This window comes from Microtus oregoni, unplaced genomic scaffold (genome assembly GCF_018167655.1).
Source record: "Microtus oregoni isolate MIOR12 unplaced genomic scaffold, Mior012 000033F_ref0000390, whole genome shotgun sequence".
Taxonomy (NCBI): domain Eukaryota; kingdom Metazoa; phylum Chordata; class Mammalia; order Rodentia; family Cricetidae; genus Microtus; species Microtus oregoni.
The window spans coordinates 20,561,131-20,585,110 of NW_024543092.1; the positions used below are offsets into that span (position 1 = coordinate 20,561,131).

The window sequence follows — 23,980 nt, forward strand, 5'->3', positions numbered from 1 at the left end:
CAGCATCATTAAAGAATGTTTTTAAAATGATGCCTTTAAATTTTAAAAAATAAGCACCTGTCTGATTCTGAGGGATGATGTTGCAAAAACACCCAAAGGAAATGAGAACATTGAAGAGAGATGGATGGGCGTGACACTGTGCCTTTCTGCACTAACTGTACTGTGTTATGGTTTTGCTTTGCTGTTCAGATTACAGAAAAAATATATGAAAAATTTCTGTAGTTATTTTGTTAGCCAAATGTAAATGAAATATCAGAAGCAAAGTCTTAGGTTTTGTATAATAGATGCACGAAATGAGAAATGCCCAGAGAATCTTTCAGTTTTCAAATTATGTAAAATAGATCTTTTAGGAAAAAAAACACACCAGTATTGGTGCCATGGTATAATTCTTCTGAAAACCGTGAAAATGTGTTCTCATTGTTAATAAAAACCTGATTGGTCAGTTGCTAGGCAGAATTTTGGGGACAGAGAGAATGCTGGAGAGAAGGGTGGGCCCAAGCCAGACTTGGTAGAAACAACATGGAAATTTCATAGATGAAGTAAATGAGGCTCCTCGGAGCAGCACATAGATTAATAGAAGTGGGTTAATATATGTTGTAAGAGCTAGCTGGAGACAAACCTAAACTTTTGGTCAAACTTGTATAATTAATATTAAGAATATGAATGGTTATTTGGGAGTGGCTGTCAAGACATAGAGAAAGGACTGCTCATAAAATCAGTAGCCATTTGAATATTCCAGAATTAACTATATCTCTCTATATATTTACCTCTACCAGATGGTGTTTCTTTCAGAATATTAAATAAGTATAGAGGTGTTCCCTTGCTGTGTCTGCCTTCTGTCTCCTAGCTGTGCAGTAGAAATACCTGTAGAGTTTTAAAATGTTGCTGTAGATTACCTCTGTGATCTTGGTTGGTTACCTAGCTATGAATTTTCAGGCAAAAGCAGATAACTTTTAAGATAATCTTAAACGTAACAAAATATTTGTTTACTGAGTCTATTTAACCATGATCTGATACTCTTCTTTAAAAATTACTGATTCAAACTTTGATATTAAGGAAAAAACTACAATCAAGAAAAGAAATTTAACATTTCAAAATTTTCTGTGTACCTAGTACTCCAGTAATCATATAATCTTAGTAATATGTGATGAGTGCTTGGCACCATGGAATCCAAACAGTTATAAATTATGTACCTGTTATCTTGCCAAGGTGTGGTACGAATAATAAAAACCCAGAGACAGACATTGGGGTTCAAGCTGAAGATCAGAAAAACAAAGCAGCCAACCACTTGAAAAACTTTTTACCTTTATCAGATCTTCAGACTGAAAGGGTGAGGTCCTGTCTCCACGAATCCTCAGACTCCACACTCCACGGAGTTCCTGTCTCTTCCCCTTTATATTCTTCTCTCCACCCAGCCATATCGCTCCTGTTTCTAGCTCATTAGTGCTGGGATTAAAAGTGTGTGACTCCCAAACACTGGGATTAAAGATGTGAACCAGCACCTCTTGAATCTGTTGCACTCAATTCAAGTCATTCTGCAATTGTTTGGTAGTGATGGGTTCAAAATGCCACAAGGGCAGCTGTGAAGTAACATTTTCATAATAGAATAGATCACACAGTCCGGGGCATAAATTAATGTTTAGCCAGTATATTTTGTGTTACTTGCTATTTTCATTTTATAGTAAAATAATTTATTATCAAATGTTTCTTCAGTATTTATTACATGCAAAATACTTTCCTGTATATTTTAGAAAGTAATTTCTAGCATAAATATGGTATATGTTAGCTTAATATAGTGAGTTAAAGTACATGATGATAAAACTGGGTTTAGTATTTGCTAGCAGAGTAAATGTTAGGAACTAGTACATTTGATATTTCATCAGTTGAATGTAGAGCTGTTAATAACAAATAATGAAAATTAATATCTAGAACACTCACGAAGATATAAAAGATTCAAATCTGTGAAAACGAAGAGTAGAGTAATAAATTATTCATTGTACACCAGACACTCTTAGGTATATTGTGTAAAGATTCAGCACTGGGGTCAGTTCTTATATCCATAGTTGGTGTGTGTGTGTTTCAGGGTGTTACTGTGTAGTTCAGACTAAGGTGGGATTTATTACCATCAAGCTAGCTTCAAACTGAATTCTCCTACCTGCTTCTCTCTAGTGCTGGGACTGCGAACATACTTCACCCCCTCCCGGCATCTTCTGTTTTAAACTTAAGAAAACAATTGACATTAAATAATACAAATTCTTTGAATGAACAGTTGTTCTTGTCTAGACTCAATTTAATGAGGATTTGCTTGATTCTTGCTGCCTATATTTTTCTTAAAACAGTTTCAATAAACTAAATATAAAAATTATTCTGGTATTTATGTATGAGTAAATTTTTCTTGTTTGCAAAGCAGGATTTTTGTTTTGACTCAAATTTAAGAAATAGGATTTGAGGTTAGCTTTATGACTGGAAGAATTGTACAGTATGGAATGTACTTTATGTCCAGTTTTTTCTGCTCAAATGCTTTCTTTTTTTGAGATTATAACATTTCTTCCTTCCATCACTTTATAGACCCTCCCATCTTTTTCTCCCTTGCTCTCCTTTAAATTCTTGGTGTCTTTTTTTCCTCACTAATTAAATACATATTTCTTAAACTAACTTAAGATAATATGTAACTGAAAATTGTTGGGTTTTGATATTTGACCTAAAGATAAAACTTGTTAGAAACTGGTTTGTTTCAGTATATTTAGATTTATAAAATCATTTTCCAAGGGATTTAATCCTGAGAGCTTTCACCTTAAGAGCACAAGAGGACAGATATCTTGTTCTGATTTGCCTGACTGGAGATTAAAACTTCAAAGGGTCTTTCCAGGGTGGACACTCAGTTTGCTCTGATGCTGTTCATGTTACCGAATTCCTTTATTTAAACAAGTTCTGTAATTAGAACTGAGTCTCAAACTGCAAAACTGGCAGACTTGATGCCACATAATCAAAACAGTAGTTGTGTCTCAAATGTTTAGAATGGTGTTTTAAATCCTACTTTTAGGTCACTAGATGTAGCAGCTTTAAAATAATAAGTAGGTAATTTTTCATTTAAAGAAATGGTTGTCCACTGAAAGTGCCTTAAAGCTACATTAAAAAACAAAAACAATGAAAACATCATGATTGCAATTGGGAAGAGTTCTCTGTGCTAAATGACTACATGTTAGTCCTCTTGAAATTTTATGAATGGTCCTCTCTTTGAAGAAAAGGTATTTTATGTAGATGTCTGTTTTGCCATGTGCTTTCTCCCAATTCTTGATACTTTTCACTTAACCTAGAAAATGGCTTGCTAGAAAGGAATTTGACATGACCTTAGAAGATAAAAATTAGTCTTAAAAAACAAGACAAAACTTTTTTAATCTGTTGTGTCTGTGTTCCGCCCAAGATGTGCTTAGAATCTCACTCAAATATGATTAGAATTGTAAAGACTCAAAAATTTTATCACTCAAATTTATTCCTCCAGTAAATTAAAGCATAATGGCAGATTATATTGCAACCTATTCTTTGTTCCTACAAGGCAGGTAATATCTTTTTTTTAAGTTCTTTGACTTTTGTGTTTTCTATGAATAAAAATTTCCGTGGTAAGTCATGATTTCAGTTTTATTTTTAATCTTTTCTGATATGTTTTGAATTAGTATTTGTATCTCCTGCTAGTGTATGTATACATTATAAAGACATAATAGCTTTTGAAGCCTTTATTATAACATTTGTTATGAGTAGATTTGTTTTAAATTACCTTTTTCATCTCATACAATCTTTAATGACCACCACCATCATTCTGTGTATGTGTTTGTTCACATGTGTGCGTGTACACAAAGGCAGTAGCATGAGGTTGAGCATCTTTCTCCCCAGGTCTCTACCTCTTTCATTCATTCATTCATTCATTCATTCATTCACTTTTTATTTCATGTATGTCTATACAGCATGTATGTACAATGCCAACAGGGGCCAGAAAAGGGAGTCAATGTCATGGGTCTGAAGTTTCAGATAAGGTAGTTGTGAGCTGCCATGTTCTTGGAGTCGAACCAGGTTCTCTTGAAGAGCAACCACTGCTCAGTATGGTACCCATTTATTTCTTGAAATAGGTTTCTCTCTGAACCTGAAGTCCACTGTTTCAGATAGATTGGTTGACCAGTGAGCCCTCTATGCCCTTACTTACTTACTATTAATAGAGTTAGGGATCTGAACTTAGTTCTTGTGCATACAGAGCAAGCATTTTATTCACCTAGTGATCTCCCCAGCCCTGGTGACTGTTAATTTCTGACTAGACAGTAGATAGAGAATTTTACATTGTTGGGAAGATATCCTATTACTCTTAAAAATGCCACTTAGTTTATTGTTTTTTTTTTTTTTTTTTTTTTTTCCTGGCAAGTGGTTGAGGTAGTTGGGAATGTTTAGTTCCCTTAAGGTTTTTTTTTTTGTTGTTTTTTTTTTTTTTTTCTTTTTGTGGTTCCCTTAGTTCTTGGTTTTGTAATTTATTAGGCAATACTGTAGCTCATACTAGGTTGAATTGTTTCCCTTTGGTATGCTGTTGGTGAATCATGAGATGTTTCAGTCTAGCTCCATGTGAGAGAGCTAGGTACTTAGTGATGTGGAATCCTTTGGTTGTTTCCTGGCCTTTAGAATTCTCTCCCTAGCATCATGCATTAGGAACTGTTGCCTGTAGTGCTTGAGAGCTCTCCAGCCCTCTTCAGCTTTGCCTGCTTTCCTTCTCCTGGACTCACAGGTGTGTGGACCAAGACTAAAGCCATGAAGTTGGGTAGTTGCAGGTTGGTCCCTGCGCCTTCACCATTGCCATTTCTCTTCTTCAGTCTCTAGTTTCTAGTTTGTGGTTGTTGTCTCATACACTTTGGTTGTGTCAGTAGAGTGAGGAGTGAGTCTTGCTGCTTCTGCTTCTTTGTCTTGGCTAGAAATGAAAATCCCAGATAGATAGATAGATAGATAGATAGATAGATAGATAGATAGAGTAATTTATTTAGACATATGGGCACATTTTTAGTTTACAGGGTAATACAGAAATTTTCCCCAAGTCTACCAGGGGGATAAAAATAAATAAAAATTTCAGTGTGGTGGTGCCTTTAATCCCAGCTTTTGGGAGGCCGAGGCAAGCAGATCTGAGTTCGAGTCCAGCCTGGTCCAGCACTAGTTCCAAAGCTACAGAGAAACCCTGTCCCCCAAAAAACAAATAAATAGATAAATAAATATATAAATGAGTAAACAAATAAATTAAAACTTTGGTGGGAAATAAAAACATCCTTTAACATTAAAATTTGATTTTTAAATTGAGTCTTGCCACAGAAGTATTATGTGTGTGTTGTATTCTTTGCCATGTAAATGATGCCTGGGGTCCCAGTTTCTTAATTTATTGACTCTTTGCACTCACATCTCTTTATGGTGTACCCTAGATAAAAAGAAAGAGCCCATCCCTTTATTTATTAAATATTGACAAGTAACTGAATTGGTATTTATATAATCTTAAAATTGAAAATATTTTAAGTAGCCACAGTTAATATTTATTGATTGCTTTTGTAGTTCTTTTCTTGTGTACTCTTTAGATTTTCCGATGATGCATTGCCACCATTTTATTTCACATTGATGTCTTCATGGAAGTACTTTTAAAATACAGTAACCACCAGGAACCTAGCTTTGCCAATATGTGTTAAAAGGAATGTGGTGTGATGTAATACTGAAAATAGGCTCTAGGCTAACTAGTTTGCATAATGTTTGATTGTTGCTACTTTATCTTGAGATTCATTTAGTCTTGACTATGTAGGTACATTTTCCTACTAAAGTCACTAGTTGATAAAACTTGGTACTTAGTAGATCTTACTTTTGTCTTTATTGTTTGTCCCCAATAATGTGAAACGTAATAGAAAAGCCTGTTTATCATATCAGTTTACTTCCCTTGACTGCAATCACAGTAACAGACTAATGTTCTTTACAAGAAAGGTCTGACAAAAAAGATCTTTTTATTTTTACCTCTGATAATTTGTTTTAAGTCTGTGTACCAGTCATATTTACACTCACAATCTTAAATTGTTTTTCAAGTTTAAGACTTTGTACATTCATAAGTTGCCTAAGTCTGTATTTGGCTGCCTGCCCTCATCTTGCAAGTAGTTTGATAAGGCTTTCAACATGTACATATATTCCTTGCTTGGTAACCAGAAGTTATCACAGAAGTGAGAGACAGTCACCCACCTACGAAACATGTGTTTAGGACTTAATACAATGCAAGAGTAAACTGTATATTTCATTTTTGCTTTAATACTTGAAAATTTTGTATGTGTATACAATAAAACATCAAATCTAACCCCGTCCAATTCCCCCAGGATTCCCATACATACATTGATCTTCAGACTTCATGTCCATCTCTTTTAGTTTTATTTTTTTAAAACCCACTGCGTCCATTTAGTGCTACCCACATGTGCATGGTTTTCGCTGGAGTGTGGGCAAGAGCAAGAGTGCTCCATTCAACTGAGTAGTTCGTTTTTAAAAGTAAAGGTCAGTAGAAATACAGTTAAACAATTACAACAGTCATTGGCTATGGTTTATTTTTGCCATAATTACTACTTGAAATAGTCACATCAAACAGTACGTATTTCTTTTACATGATGGAACCTATTTTTCAAAATATTTTTCCTAGTATTGACTTAGAACCAGTGTTATTTAAAGTGTTGTAATGAATGGAAGCACACTCAATTGGAGAATAAGTTTGATTCATCTCCTAAATTAGCAGCTTGTTTGCTGTGATATTGGTAAATGACTTGTTCAACCTTGATAACTTTGTTTTCTTATAAGTAAAGAAGTCACTCAATATGCTTTAGAAATGGCTCTGCAGGACTCCTAGAGTAGCAGCACTATCACTCATGGTTGTCTTGGTCACTTACAACCTCAGCTGGATACATAGTAGGCGCAGCATGGATATTTATTGAGTTCTCATTTGACTGACTAGTCCCATTGCCAGGCTTTGGTTTGGGTTTGGGAAATAATTGAAAATCTTTGCAATATCATTGTAGTAGAATAATAGAAACATGGCGTTAAGCAACTAGCAATAGGTTCGTGTTACAGAATATATATTCTGTCTTTGGAAAACGGTATTAGTGACATTGAGCTTTGTAAAAAAATTTTTTTAGGAGGAGCAAAACAGAGGCAAGCCTAATTGGGAACATCTAAATGAAGATTTACATGTACTAATCACTGTGGAAGATGCTCAGAACAGAGCAGAAATCAAGCTGAAGAGAGCAGTTGAAGAAGTGAAGAAGTTACTGGTACCTGCAGTAAGTAATTTTTATCATTTACATTTGTTAATAAAGAATGAGTTGTTATATGTTAGTGATTTTATTTGTTTTTTTGGCTTGTGTTTTTCTTAAAAATTGCGTAAGTTGAACATTTTCGCACATGCTTATAATCCCAGTTCTCAAGAGTCAGAGGCAGGCAAATCTCTTGAGTTTAATATTAACCTAGTTTACATAGTGAGTTCCAGGGCAGTCAAGGCTATGTGAAGAGACCGTGTTTGGAAGGGGGTGGGTAATAAGTTGGAGGTCTGTGAAGCTATTACTGTGTTGGGAAAGTAGACTTAGTGGGAGCTCATTATTTGAATTGCCTGTACACTAGGTTCTCTTCTGGCTTTTTCCCTCAGTAGAAAAGTTAATTTGCATAGTAAAACTTTGTTAGAACATTGTAAAATCTGTTTTCTTAGTGAAAGCTGAGCTTTTCACACTTTGCTAATCTAAACTAACAAACATATTTGGGAATCTTTAAGATATTAAAAATAAATTTGAGATTTATGTCTCATGGGAAATTATCCAGTTATCTCTTTTTTTGTGTTTCCTCTTCCCGTCATTTTCTCCCTCACTCTTCACTCTTTTGTGTTGGTACATACTGTTTTTTTATTTTTAATGGAAAATGAAAAGAAAGTGATTTTTTAAGTGGTTCTCACTCACCACTGTAGATCCTGGGGATCCAACTCAAAGTGAGGCTCTACAACCAACAAACAAACCACCCCACGCTTGCAACACACATACATAAAGTTTCTCTGTGTATCAGCCATGACTGTATTAGAACTTGTTTTGTAGACCAGGGTGATCTGAATTCACATAATTTATTAAGCTATCTCTTTCTTATTAATAACATGGAAATATTGGCTGCTCTTTTTAAAAAAGATTTATTTGTTTGTTTATTTATTTATTATGTATACAACATTCCTTCCGTGTATGCTTGCATGCCAGATCTCATTGTAGATGGCTGTGAGCCACCATGTGACTGCTGGGAATTGAACTCAGGACCTCTGTAAGAGCAGTCAGTGCTCTTAACCTCTGAGCCATCTGTCCAGCTCCCCTTGACTGTTCTTTAAAAAGCTAGGAAAATAGTTGCCAATGGAGCTATTTTGTTGCTTAGATAAATGAGCTTGGGATCTGTTATTCTTTATATCCCAGTAGTGTGTTCTTCAGTGTCCTAACAGTTCGCTTTGGATTCCTTGCAAGGAAGGAATTTTAAATGAACTATGTTTATAGATATATAAGGAACCTGAGCTGACAAATTGTTTGTAAATGCAGGACTTTGCACACTGTTAAATCATGTCCTCTTCCTTTTCCTTATTAATTGTGTTGTTTTGAAAAGCAATGAAAAGGGTCTTTTTGTGAACACGGTTACTAGATTTATAAACAGAAAATTATTGAAGTGCTATGTATCCAACAATGCAGAACTCCCATTACCCTGAGTACATGTGTTTGTTACTGTAGCAAAAAGAAAATTGTATAATAGTTCACACTCCTATTTACTCTAGATTTTTCTAGCCATTCTTTCTATAATTTACTTTTATTATAAAAGATATTATCTTGAAAAAGAGCATTGGTTCAGAAGCTTATTAGTAAATTTAAGAGTATTTTGACCTCTCTTTCTTTAGGGTAACAAAACACTAATGGTAAGACCTTAGAGCACTAACTCTTTTATTTGTAGAGTTGTGCTTGACAGTGTTGGTGCACTCTATTAATCCCAAGGGAGGCAGAGGCATACCTCTGAGTTTGAGGCCTCAAAGTGACTTTCCAGGACAGCCAGAATGTTTGTTATACAGAGAAAGTCATTTGTGTAATTGTTCGTTGATTGGTAAGCCTTACTAGAGTTTATCCCCAGGTTCTACATGGTGGGAGAGAGCTAGCTTCTGAAGTTGTCCTTGGACTTTCACATGAGAGCTGTAGCATGTGCATATCCATACTCTCAGTAAGAATGGTTTGTGTCCAGAAACAAAGGTGGTAGCAGATAAATGAATGAAACTTTTAAAAAGTGCATATTTAGTATTTTATGACGAAATAGCCAGTTTTAGTAGCTATCTCCTTAAAAAGGTTTTTAGGATTGTTGCTGTCACTATTAAATAGGTAACTGATTATAAGTTGTGCTACTTGATATTGAAGAAATGAAACTTTAGAATTACAATAGGATAGAAACATATAACTTAAAGCATGAGTTCCATGCATTGATTTAACACTGCATAATAATTTTATTTTATGATATATTTCTATACTTAGTGTCTTTATTATAATGTAGGCATTATATTAAAGAATTTATTTTAATTAAGCTGAATTTTAGTGTATTTTTGATGCCTATGCCAAGATAGTCAGACTTGAAACAAAACAGATTGACTGTTTGAAATTTTCCCCATAATTGGCCAGTTCTGTTATGATTGGCCTTGTGTTATGATATCTTTCTTAGCTAAGAAGAAAATGGTGTTCATAATCTATAAACAAAAGTCATATAAAGTTTAAAATGCCCAGACAAAGCATTATGAGAAGAAAAAGGGGAGGGGGATACTCCACAATATCATTAGCTTCATTTTGTGTTGCCCATCTCCTGCTGGACATACAGTCTACCTTTAAATGTCGTTTGTATACCCAGTGAGAATCCATTAGAGAGAACTATTTTTTTTTCCTTTGCAAATGGTTATCAATTTAATTGGAGATAACTTTTAAATTGGGGTGGGGGGGGGGTTGTGTCTATTTCTCTCAGTACTGGCTTATACCTGTGCAGGCCCTGTGCATAGCATCACAGTCTCTGAATTCGTGTGTTGACTGTTTGTCTAGAAGTAAAGCACAGTTAATAAAAATTCAGAGAAGTTGGGGTTCAACCTGAAGGTCATAAAAGCAAAACAGCCATTGACTCTTATCTCTATCTCAGTCCAAAATGGTGCTCCTGCCTGCAAGAATCTGAGAGTGAGACTGAGTTGTTTCCTCCCATTTTATAATCCTCTCTAGGGCTGGGATTAAAGGCCTGCACCACCACTACCTGGTCTCAATAGCTAGCTAGTGTGGCTGCTGGAATTAAATACCACTGCCTGGTCTGTAAGACTGACCAGTGGGACTGTTTTACTCTCTGATATTCAGGCAAGTTTTATTTATTAAAATACATACAAAATGCCACTACACTACTCTTTTTTTGTCTAAAATAGAAAAGAAGGCTATAACTAATATAAGAAAAGCTATATAAGTAAATATGATAATTATATATAGTATATATAGGCAATAAATACATCAGCAATGTATAGTTCATTTTCATTTCACAAATTCAGAGAAAATACTTCATATCTATCTTATCTTGGTGAGTCAAAATTTACTTTCTATCATATCTTGTTTTCTGTGTCTGGTAAGCAAGAAAAATTATAACTATCTAGTATTCAGCTCCCTCAGAGATCCAAGAAGGAAATAATATTAACTGAGTAAGCAGAAAGTACAAGCAAGAGACTTCCAAAAAATTGAGTAATGACAGAAACAGCTGGCTGCCTGGACGGTCACCCAAAGTTCCTCTGTGGCCTACAGGCCTATCATATCTAACATCCTTATGTGAAGTAGGACATTCTGAAGGGCTGTCCCTTCTTGTCTTGACAAAGTTTAGTAATTACTTTCTTTTGTGTCCTAATAGGACAGCATACTGTCAGCAGTCGAGGCAGGGGCATTTTTGTCACAAAGTAAACTCCATGTGGAGCTTCTTTGATGCATGCCCATTATTTTCTAAAAATAGATTGCTGCTGGCAGAAGCAGACATGTCTCAATGTTAAAACATCTTGAATGCCATATTCTGTAGATCTCTGAAGTGTTTGAAGATGGCCTATGTATCTAAAATATATCTTCATTTGACCTTGAAAAACATACCTAATGTGACTACAAGTTTGATTATAATATGTGACTAATTACTAACCTGCATTTCCTGATTATCCTAAACATTTGGTAATAATAGTTTTCAGGGACTAGATATTTGTGTTACATTGTTAAATAAACTGTATAGGTACAATACCACATTAGAAATGTATGTACAGTATGTATTAACAAAATTAGTCTCAAATTTGTATCAATGTACAAAATTCATATACAGTATACAGAAGTCCAATCCAATGTAAAACACTTAAAACTAATAGTTGATTTTTAAAAGTAGATTCAGTAATCTACCTTTTTATCTTATAGAAGGCCTTGTTTCCTTGGTGTCTTCTATTTCCACTGGCTGTTAGAATATTTCTGCCCCTTTTACAGAGTTCCCTGAGTCCTTACGGGAGAGATTTAATGGAGACATCTTGTTTATGACTGAGTGTCTCAAGGGCTCTCACTCTGCACCTTGTTCAGTTGTGGGGCTCTGTATTTGTTTCTTCTACTGCAGGAGGGAGCTTCTTTGATGCTGACTGAGCAAGATGCTGATTTAGATGTATAGCTGAATGTCATTAGGAGTCATTTAATTGTTGCATTCTTTTAGCAGAACAGTAGTGCTTGGATTTCCCCTAGGTCTATGGCATAACTATTCTCAGGTTCTTGGCCATCTGAGGAGTGTTGGGCATTTCATGGAGTGGGCCTTAATTTTCAGATACTGGTTGGTTACTTCCAAAACATTTATGCCACTGTTGCACCAGTGTATCCTGTAGGCTGCCATTGTAGAGCAAGTGGTATCTAGTTGGGTTGGTGTTTACCTTTCTCCTCTGGTAAGAGCAGAGTTCTTCCAGTACCATTGGTGTTTACTAATCAGTAGGGATGAAGGCTCTATGTAAGCATCAGTGTAACTTCTTCATGTTGAATGAGTTATATAGGTATTATCTCTTGGTGTAAGGCCTTACCATCAGCTTGTTAAGAACAAACAATAAATAGCCTTGTCAATAGCCTGGTTGGAGGTTTCCATAGGGCTCCTTTAGGCAACAATTCAGTTAGATGTAATTCATTCCAGAGACTGGATGTTTCATTTGATGGTGAAATGTCTAGTTGGGGCTTACTCTTTCCCATTATTTGATGATTCCATTAGATCGCGTTCATATATGCATGTATTTTATGAAGTAAGTTTCTATACTATCTCTCAAATGATACTTAGTTTTAGCTGTCTCCCCATATTTCTTCCCTTATCACCCTGCCTCACCCTTTTCATAATCACTTCAATTATTTTCTAGTTTGTTTGTGTTAGAAGTCTTCTAGCTCTTTAGAAACACGGTTACGCACTATAGTCACTCTGCTGTGTTATAAAGCACTAGTTTAGTGCTCTTAATCTAATTGTATGCTCTTAAATAGTCTGGTGTCCATGCCACGCCACGCCCCCCCGTCCCCTCCCTCTCCCCAACATCTGTCCGCATTCACTATTCCACTATCTGGATCTGCGAGACCAACTGTTATGTGGAAGTGAATGCTCTGTCTTCTTGACATTGGCTGTTTTTTTCCTACATGTTCTAGTGTGCTTTCCTTCTTTTACAATATTTCCCTTGCCCTACTTCTACCCACAGTTTTCTTATAACCCCTTACATTACACACACACACACACACACACATTTTTACTGTTTTGTTTATTTGCTTGGTTCTTCTTTCCATGGGAGAAAGAAAGAGCACAGAATTCCATAGTGCACTTTTCAGACTTGGGTTATCCCTAAGGTGCACACTCATTGCACAGCATACCCACAGAATGAGCCAATATTTTATGTATTTGAATTTCTTGAATTTTTTATTCCTTCCATATCTGAGCATTTTATGCAGCACAGTTTACTGATGCTTGCTGTAGGCACAAAGTCACAAAAGAAAGGGGAAGGTAAGCACAAAATGCCTGCCATCTTAAAGCTTAATTCGATTACTAACAATAAACAAAAGTGTCAGCCATGTTGTTTTGTAATAAAGTGGTGCAAAGAAAACCAAGGCAGGATAAAAGGGATAAAGTACCATGGTTAGGGAAAGGCTGTTTTATTTAATGATTACAAATGATTCTTAGAAAGATAACATTTGAGAAATACCTAATTAAAATGTGTGGTACAACCATTTGTATATCTTAGGAGTTTTCTCAAGAAATACATAGAACAGAAATGCAGTGACATGGTTGGAAAATATCATGGGGCCAAGGAGTGTTACAGGATGAGCAAGATGGAGAGATGTGGGAGATAATTGAGAAAGTAGGTTGGGGCAGATTGTCTTTATTCTGAGATAGGGTTTTGGAAGGAGCTGAGAGCAAGGATGGCATGATTTGATACCCATTCAAAGGATTCTCCTGGCTGCTAGGTTTGTTGACTTTGAGGGCAGCAGTAAAAGCTCAAATGCCAGGTAGAAAGCTTTCAAGTTTAAGTGCTTATTCAGAGTAGGTCCTAGCCAGAGACACAAAAGGTGTTGGGACTAGAGTCACAGGTGTGGAGGTATTTCATGGAGGGGTTATTTTGAAGGTGAAGTTGACAGGAATTTTGATTAAACTTCCATATGGTCTGATATGTGATGACTTAAGGCAGTTGATGCTGTCCTTTGTACTATTCGAATAGCAAATTTTGAAGAGAAACCAAGAAATGTGAAAATCGAGGAAGCAGATGTTGAGCTACACATGGCTAATACCAAATGGGAATTAAGTAAGAATGTAGAGCCCTCAAGTTGTAAGCTTTTAGAGCCAAAAGATTAGAGAGCATATCATCATAGAATTTGAGATACGGGGAAAGAACACAGTCTGAACCAGGGAATCTTCACCATCTAGCTGTTAGGAAGAAATTGATTTCTGAGGTGGAGTACAACTGAGAGTAGTAAATCTTGATCCCAATTCTACAGTTGTTCATTCATTAAAGTCTAATGGATTGACTGTTGCATATAGCCAGGCATTGGTTTATTTTGTTTTTGCAGATTTAATGTAGGAAGTTTCAAAACTTGATTGTCCTAGCCTCAGGAAGCAACAGAACATTTAGTATAATTTATATATATATGAAAGTAAGTCTTGAAGAATTACTAGGTCAAAGAATACTTTTACTTTTAAAAGTATAGTATATTTTAATATTTTGTTGAGATTAAAATGCTCCCTAGTTATCTTCTGGGAAGTTTGTACTAGTTTGCAGTCATGGCAGTATTATTTGACAGTGCCTGTTTGACAGTCTCAAGCCTGGGTGTTATCCCAGGTTTTAAATTCACTGCCAGGTTCTGTAAAAAACTATGAGTAATTTTGCTTTGTTTTTTAGCCCTGTTTGGCCTGGAGCTTGTACTCCCAAGTACTAATTATAGGCTATGCAACAACATCACAACATTGCTTCATTCATGTATTCATTCATTCATTCATTCATTTTTTTTGAAGTGCATCATACACTACAGCCTTTGGTTTCTTCTTGTTGGGGCTATGTTATTTTGCTTATGATAATCATTTAAAGATTAAATTTACGACTAAAGTCTAAAATGGCCTTGTTTCTGTTTTGAATTTATTGTCAGTCTTTTCTAGAAAGTTAAGGGATGAAATGTGGAACATTGTCAACATTGTTTGATCTGAGCTTTATAGTTAAGTTTGTTTGTGTTTTGATGTCTGCTGACCAACGTTGTATCCTCACTTCTTGTGATGCAGTTGTAGCCTATTTAATTTTGAAAATTTAAGTGTAATATTTAGTCAGTTTAGATGCCTTAGTTCAATCTTTTAAATTAAAAAATTGTGTGTGCATGTGAAGCAATGTTGTGATGTTGTTGCATAGCCTATAATTAGTACTTGGAAGTGCAAGCTCCAGGCCAAACAGGGCTAAAAAACAAAGCAAAGTTACTCATAGTTTTTTACAGAACCTGGCAGGGTGGTACTTAATAATTGTAATTGTTGTAGGCAAGTGATAGTACTAGGCATGTACCTGAGCAGGCCATAAGCAGCATTCGTCCGTGATCCTTGGCTCTGTTCTTGCCTGGTGTTCCTGCATTGGCTTTGCTTGGTGATGGACTGACCTGTAAGCCAAGTTAACTCTTTCCTCCTTAAGTTTGTTTTGGTCATTGTCTTAACACATTGACAGAAAACAGATTAGTACTTTTTGTAATTTCTGTATCAAGTGTAATAGATTTAAAACAGGTGGTTTTGTGTGTATTTAAATCAACCCAACTTCCTGTCTTTTACTGATGACTTTCTCAAAGTTTATTATATTTTAGGTTTGAGTTACGTCAAATAAGTCCTTTTTTCTATTTGTAATAAACCTTTTTGATACCCAGCACTTTTTTTTTGTTTTTCTAATAACTTCCTAGTGGTTAAAATTTTTATCATGAGCATGTTCATTTATAAATTCCTTCTTATCTTTGTTAGTATGTAGGAACTGTAGTAGTGCTCTTTTTCATCATGATGTCAATAATTTGTGATTTTATTTTTCTTGATCAAATTCATTAATCTTCTAACTTTCAAGTTTTGACTTTTGCTGTTTTCCCTCTTTCTGTTTTACTGATCTCTTCTGCTTTATTTGGGCATTTTAAAGGTAAATGTAATGATCAGAGACCTTTCTTTTATGTATATAAATTTTAGCTGTATCCCACAAATAGGGTTATGCTATATAGTTTTAACTATTCAGTTCAGAGTATTTTCTAATTTCTTTTGTTTGTTTTTAACTTAGTCTTATTCTTGGTGAATATATTTGACCTGTTTTTGTCTTGTTAAATCTGATTATAACACTTTTTCTTTATATTATTTACCTATTTAATTTGTCAGGTGGACCTGGGACTTGGATTCCATGCCTCACATATACATTAGTCAGGAACTCTACCATTGAACTGAATTCTCAGCCCTAGTTATAACTTATTCATAATTTAGTAATATGGTCTGTTTTGATGTACATCTCCTATTTACTTAAACATACTTCTTTGGGTCTATGGTTTATAAGTCTCATTTTGATGAAAATGGTTACAAATGTTACAGTCTTTTTATTTATTGTAAAGATTCTCCTCCATGGTACCAAAAGGGCAGGTGAACTCGGTGCACACATGTATGCGTCTCTAACTCTCAAAACCTGTATGAAAGGGTTTGTTGTTTTGTTTGCGTGGTAGCAGCTTTCCTCCTGTTGTAGTCTTGACCTTTAGTCCCTCTTACCATAAGCACCAGTTACTTTCATGCATCAGTTTTCTACAGACAGTATCAGGCAGTGTGTCCTGCATGCCATACAAACTTGTGAGGGGCATTGTGAGAGTCATTATTTTAGCTGGGTGTGAATGAGAGACATGTGTCCCTCTTCACCCCTCCTGTACCTCAGTGCAGCATCTGTGAAGCCAGTTGTGGATTCAGTTCCTGGTAATGGGAGGCACTATAAATAAAATGAAGTAATTCTCTTCCTGATCCACAAAATGTAAAAATGCCCTAATGAAACTACCTATTTCGTAGTGTACCTACTCTAAATGCAATTTTTAAAAAGAAAAAAAGCAACAATAAATGTTTTCACACATATATCATAATTTCAGAAAGGATTAAAAAATAATATCAGATGAAGAAAACAGGGTATTGTTGCTGAGGTGGAGACTGAGAAAGGAGATAAAGGATGCATGCCTTCATCTCTTGATCTCATTGTACTTTGCCATCTTTCTAAAAGAAAACAGTTTCTGTATGAGGTGCCAGCACTAAACTGGAGCGTTGAATTGAACAGTGCTAACCTTTGACTAGAGAGATTAATGAGACAACAGAAATTTACACTGATAATGTTAACAGACTGACATACCAGATGCCATTACCATCAGACAGTTTATGAAGTGTTTATCTGTGGGCTGTATGGCTTTATGGTAAAATTCTACTCCTGTTTTCATGTTTACTCAGTGGTACATTGAACTTAAATATGAATTAATTTTAATATACAGTTGATTTTTTTTGGAAGCTTTAGCATGCGTGGGGATCTAAATTAATGTTAATTAAATAATTGACTGTTAACACCTTACAACAAATTCCATTTAAGGAATTTGAAATTTATGAAATTTGAAAATATTTATCACAACAAAATCATTTTAATTTGCTTTTAAGAAATACCAATTATCAGCTGGGGGGTGGTGACACACTCCTTTAAATCCCTGCACTCAGGAGGCAGAGGCAGGTGGATATCTGTGAGTTTGAGGCCAGCGTGGTCTAGAAGAGCTGGTTCTAGGACATGCTCCAAAGATAGAAAGAAACCCTGACTCGAAAAACCAAAACGGAAAAAAAAAAGAAAGAAAGAAAAGAAATACCAGTTATCACTGTCATTGCAATTGAGAAAAAAATAAGAGGAGTACTATTTATTGTACAGTATCTATTTTTAAAGTTTTTATGTTTCTCAGGGGCTCTCCATTGCTTAGTGGCCTATGAATTTGATTCATAGTACACTTTTAATTATAGCCTGGAAATAAGTTCAAAGGTAATAATGAATAATAATAATGATAGTAAGAGGCATCTTGACTCTGAAATTGTTTCTTCTTAAAATCTTTTTGACCCAAATTGTTAATGATCTGGTTAATTTAACTTCTTGACCAAGTACTACTAACTGAAATATATGTCATTTTGGCTTTGTTTTATTGAGAAAAAGATAGAAATTAAAAGATGTTTAAAACATCTAACCAAAATGCATGTGGTTCCTGATAGAGCCACAGTGAGAACTTGTGAAGAGTGTTCTCACTGCCATTTCCATCTGAATGGGGCTTCAGGTGCTGCAGTCAGTCTCTTCAGAGTGTCAGAGCAGAATCACCATTGTGGTTCTTAGCTGGAGATGAAAGGATTGGGTGTGGGTCTGCCTGTCTGCCAAGCTAAATGAGTTGCCATGGGAATTTTCAAATGTGAGAGGCATTTACTTAAAGCAATTTGATGGGTTTGAATAAACTTACAAATTACAGGTTTGGAAAAAAGAAGCCAGTCCTCCTCCTATAGACAAGGTTTTTGTAGAGGACAATGGTCTCCTAAATCCTTGATGAGAATGAGTTGACTTCTGCTCCCATGAGGGCCAGTTTATTAGGGTTTGTGCCCTTACCATCACCCCCAAACAAATGGATGATACTTATATTTAAGGAAAGGCGATTTGTTCCAGATCTCTAGAGGAAAGTGTAACAGCTCTTATCTGTTTTCCTCCTGTATTAGCACTGCAGAATGTTGTATGAAAAATACTTTGCTTTTTATAAACAATAAAATAATATTTTAATTTCATACAGTGTGTATAGTAAATATTTTTATACCTACTAGACCCAAAGGGTGGAATAAAACAAATTAAAAAATTTTCAAATCAAATGGTGTTCAGGTTTCATGTACATGTCAGAACAAACTTTAAATTTCCCTTGTCTCCAAAGAATTTTATTTTAATATAACTTTGTGTATGAAAATGACCCCCTAAATGCGTGAGACTGTATAATTGATTCATAAAATAGACAAGATATTTTGTGAAGCCTGTTAACACTTTTTAAGTCACTAGGCTGCTGTTTTATTTTGATAATTATAATTTGGCTGAAAATATTGTTCCATTTTTTTCAAAATTTATTACCAAGGTGATGCACCCATGTTAGGAAAATAATAGTTATTTAATTAGTAAATGGCAAAGTAAAATATTTTTAAAGTGAAATACCTGTCTTTTTGTTTAGTTATTTGTAGTATGGAGGCGAGCAGGTGTGCTTTTCATCCCACCCTGCTCCCGCATGGCTAGCTTTACTCAAAATAATTACACGGAAACTGTAATTTAAACACTGCCTGGCTCGTTAGTTCTAGCCTCTTATCGGCTCATTCTCACATCTTGATTAATCCATTTCTAATAATCTGTGTAGCACTATGAGGTGGTGGCTTACCTGGAAAGATTCAGCATGTCTGACCTGGCAGCTGGCTCCATGGCATCTGCCCAGAGGAGAGGCATGGCAATTGCCTCATTTTCCTCTTCCTCCCAGCATTCTGTTCTGTCTACTCCACCCACCTAAGGGCTGGCCTATCAAATGCCAAGGCAGTTTCTTTATATTAACCAATGAAATCAACACAAAACAGAAGACCCCCCCCACACACACACACATCAGTCATTAGTCTTTAGTGTATGCTGTTCAGTTTCACATCAGCATCATCTGAGTAGCATCTTGTACTCTTAATACTTGATTTGAATCATTGGTGAAACTTGACTCAATGGCAGGTAAGTTCCTAAAGGCCCACATCAGTGTAAAGGAAAAGCCTTAGATTCCAGTTGACATAAGGCTACTTGTGCTGTCTGTAAGGCCCTCTGCTTTGTGCTGTTTCTGGAACCATTTCAAGACAGAAAACAACCTACAGGAATTAAACTGCACTGGCTGGTTTTCTTGAGGTTTATTTTTTGACTCCTAAAATAAAATTTTATTCAGTTCTGTATCAGTTATCATTTGATAACACTTCTGTTTTAGTTGTCTTCTACATTAAGGTAAGAACATTTGTTCCAACTATGTGATAAGGAGTTCCACTTCTTATTAGCAATCCATACAAAAGGGGTAAGAAGTGCGATATACTTCATATTCTAAGACTTTAATCAGAGTTATACATTGTTCTCTTAAAGCTGCTAATGATCCGGTCACTGTTTGTCCTGGCTGTAATGCTGTCAGGCTCAGGCTTCTTAAAATCAGGGGAGCACCTCCCTGTCTTTTATATACAGTGATTTCACTCTTGTTTTCTGTATGAGTGACAATTTTGCCTTCGTTCATATCTGAGATTGCCTCGTTCCCATTCTTTCCCAGCTAGTGTGCCATTGGTTCTCATTCTCCTTTCACGTGGCCACATCCTTTCTTTTGTCACAGCTCACTTGAAGCTAGAGCTGTCACACACACACACACAGTCACGTTCCAGTGACACACTTCTACTCAGCACCAGTCTAGAATTGCCTTGTGTTCCTGCATTGTCTTTTGGAAAGTCCTTGTCATCAGTTTTTCTTAATTACCAGATATATTAATTTTTTCTTCCTTCACCTTCTCTTTCCCCATGAGTTCCCCCCAAACCTGATTTGATCTGTTAAAGTTATACTTGAAAGTATTGTTCTGTAATGATGTTTTTACAGTTTTTTTCAAGTTTCAAAGACTATAAGTGTGAAAAATGTCTGATAATATATTTAATATAGTTACAAAACTAGGTATGGCCGGATACACTTTAATCCCAGCATTGTGGCATACTAACAGGTAGATTTTTTTCCCCTCAGTTAAAGGCTAGCCTTGGTTGAAGAATTAAAAATTAATCATCAATATTTGAAATTAAATAAAATTATATGACAACTATTAATAGAAAATACCCATAAAATCTAGAATGCAATAAAAACTATTCAATTTTTACAGAGTAAGTTATCAATAAATTTTTTAAATATAATATAGATTCTTCTAGATTTGGAATGGGAATACTTTAGTCTGTTAGGTCCAAGTGTAGCTCCATTTGTAAGTTAAAAATGTTTTTAAGGCTCTGATTATGTTCTGCTAGATAGAATTATGGTCTCTGTAGCTGGACCTGGAGCGGAGAGTGGAATTGCTTGTGTAAAACTGAGAGAATCCACCTCCCTTAGTGATTTCAAGTGCCACAGGGGATTCCTTGGTATGCCTGGCCTCTGGTATCGGTGTGGACCCACAAGTAATTTAAACATTCTTCTAGACCTTGAGGCCATGCCACTGTCATCGGTGGCTTATAAGTTGCATTGGCCCTTTTGCTATAATAGTATTTGAGTTCTTTTCTTTTTTTTTTATATTCGTTTGTTTGCCTACATAGTTTTATAGGTCAGAGGTGAACTTGCAGGAATTGGTTGTCTCTTTTGTCTTTGTGTCTCCTGGGGATAGAATTTAGGTCATCATGCATGGCGGCAAGCACCTTTATCCATTGAGCCATCTTAACAATTCTCTTTGAGTTCTTGATATGCTTTTTAGTACTTAAGGTTCTCTTAGTCCCTTTTCTGTTTGTATTTTGCTAATAATTGTATGTTACTAAGTTCAAAAGTTTATTTGATGTCATGTTAATTGATGTTGTAATTTTTAATGTTACAAAGTCTAAGAATACACAGTAGACATAGGTACAATGTGTGAAATTGTAAACCAAATTCAAAATGACCTCTTGTAATCTTCCTCTTTAAAGCATGGTGACTCTAGAGCTGCAGACATTTTGCTTACAGCTGACTTTGCTCAAACTTCTGAATTTGAGCTCGAGACTTGACCTGCATTCTAGCAGCTAACCTAAATGTTTCACCAATTTGTGTAATGTTTTTTATCAAGATGGACTTTTACATTGCTGTGTAGTTCCCACTTAAGAATTTGAGGAATAGCCAAGTGTGGTGGAGCACACATTTAATCCCATTACTTGGGAACCAGAGATTTCTATGAGTTTGAGGCCAGTTTGGAGACTGTATGTCAACAAAAACAAACACACGACTAATGCTGCTGCTACTACTACTAATAATAACAGCAACAATAATAATAACAAATAAAAGTGGACATTTTGGATTTCATAAAATGAAATCCATAGAGCAATGTTTTTTTTTCATTTTAAATTTGTTTCATTCTTCAACTGTGACTAAACTAGCTTTTGTTGGCTACATGAGCAAAGTAGATGCTTTATTAAAACAGTCTTACATTTTCTTCTAATTTATTGTAAAATAATGCAATCAGTGGAGAACTAATATTGGTGCTGTGTGCTGCATGAGTGATTAAGATGAAATGAAGTAAGAAACATACAGTTCTCTCTAAAATGTAAATGTTAAGTATTTTTCTTAAATGACAAACCTCTCTGCTGACGCAAATAACCTGATTAGACCAAAAAGACGCCCTGGTTTAATGGATGGCAATACTCCCGGGTAGCCCCAGGAAAACACGAAGAGGTAAAGAGGTAAAAGGGGAGACCACGGGGAACAGGGAGACCATGTGTTTATTCTCTGGGGGCAGTTTAAATAGCCCGTGGGAGTAGTCTTGGCTTTCCCCGGAGGAGGGGTCACCATTTGGCAGGCTTTCTCAGAGGTGGAGTTTGGACTGAGGCAACTCCCAGGGGAGGGAGCTTGGAATGGAGTTTTCTGCCCAGCATTCCAAAAATGGATGCCAGGGTGTAGGGTGAAGCACCCAACTAAACAATAAACAACTAAGGTCCTTTGTATGAAGAAATACTTAATTGGGTGGTTTTGGTTTTTTCCCTGACCAAGGAAAGTTTCAACAGTCTGGAACAAGAACTACAATGCAGCTGGGTGGTGGTGGTGCACGCCTTTAATCCTAGCACTTGGGAGGCAGAGGCAGGTGGTTCTCTGAGTTCCAGGACAGCCTGATCTACAAGAGCTAGTTCCAGGACAGGCTCCTCAGCGATACAGAGAGACCCTGTCTTGAAAAACTGAATGAATGAATGAATGAATGAATGAATGAAGTAGTATAGTGCAGAAAGCCAAGTCTTGTCTGGTTTTACCACATAGTCAAGATACAGAAATTTGCTACCCTCCCCCCAAACACTTTGACTCATGATTTTGTTAGTGAAACAGCAGTCTAACTTACATAGAACTGAGGACTTTTTGAAAGATAAACAAGGTCCGCATGCACACAGAGTTCTTCAGCCATTGGTTCAGCTTTTCACTATTGGATTTCAATCAGAATGTTGGGAGGTTCTTTGATGTGAGAAACTGCATGGAAACTGCATCATAGTAGGTGCTTACTAAAGCATTCCTAACAGCTTAATCAGGAGACTCGCGAAGATGCCATGAAAAAAACAGGACCCCTGGGTCTCACAGAAGCATTTGGGATGAATTCCTAGTTTTATCATTGATCTTTGGGGATGAGCTTAGCACAGACTTCTTTCTGCAAAAGTTTGGCAGGACAGATGAGAGCTTTAACTTACAGTTCTTAATAGAGAATAAAAACCAAAGTTGGAAAGGAAGGAAATTGAATCAAGTAAACTTTAAATAATCTAGAAGAAATAATAAAACATGGCTGACAAAATTGAACTTTGTTACAGACTGAGATTGGTGATGTAAGAAGAAAGGATGTTAATATGATCACACATAGCAGTCTAGGAAATCCAGGGTCTGTGGAGGGTGCTGGGCAACCACTGCCTTCTGCGTCAGCCGAGAAAACATGAACCAGGCCGGGCACTGGTAGCACACACCTGTAATCCCAGCACTTGGGAGGCAGAGGCAGGTGGATCTTTATGAGTTCAAGGACAGCCTGGTCTACAGACTGAGTTCCGGGACAGCTAGAAACCCTGTCTTTGGGGGAGGGGGAGGAAGGGAAGGATGGAGAGAGAGAGAGAGCGCTCTTGAGAAGTGGAGGAGAATGGAGATAAGTATAATATAATACAGATTTGGAAGCAGCTATAACTCTGGGGCTAGAAGTTGAAGCATAAGAGGTTTTACTATTATTAGATCTTAGACTTGGAGAAAGTTTTATGCAGACTTGAGAATGAAGCCTTTGATGTGTTAACTGTTTGGCCTCTTAAAGGAGTAGGCATAGCAGAGCAAATGAAAGTGTTGTGATTAAAATCCCTTGTAACTTAAAAAGAAACCATGAGTTTGAGACTGAGTGGAGGTAAGGATTGTATAATTATATTTTTAATATAAAAAGTGAAAATGAACAAACTTATAAAATGTGGTTTCTTTATGCATTTATTTGTTCATCATTTATTCGGAGTCTCTTCCCTCAAACTTATAAAATGTGGTTTCTTTATGCATTTATTTGTTCATCATTTATTCGGAGTCTCTTCCCTCAAACCACCTCAATAGCCCACACTGACCTCACATTCCCAAACTTAGCTCCCTACCCCCCCCCCCCCCCCCGTGTCTTGCCTGTCTCTCTCTAACACA

At 36.0% G+C, this 23,980-nt stretch overlaps 1 protein-coding gene across 7 annotated transcripts in view; it reads left to right on the forward strand.

Annotated features, from left to right (window-relative positions):
- Window positions 1–23,980, forward strand: part of Qki (QKI, KH domain containing RNA binding) — a 111,945-nt gene that overhangs the window by 71,801 nt on the left and 16,164 nt on the right. For all 7 annotated transcript variants that reach the window (XR_005976780.1, XM_041680262.1, XM_041680264.1 and 4 more), the window contains exon 4: window positions 7,173–7,316. Coding sequence is in view for 6 of the 7 variants with exons in the window: in XM_041680262.1 (XP_041536196.1) it covers window positions 7,173–7,316 (144 nt within the window). In the remaining variant the exon portion in view is untranslated. The remainder of the gene's footprint in view (window positions 1–7,172; window positions 7,317–23,980) is intronic.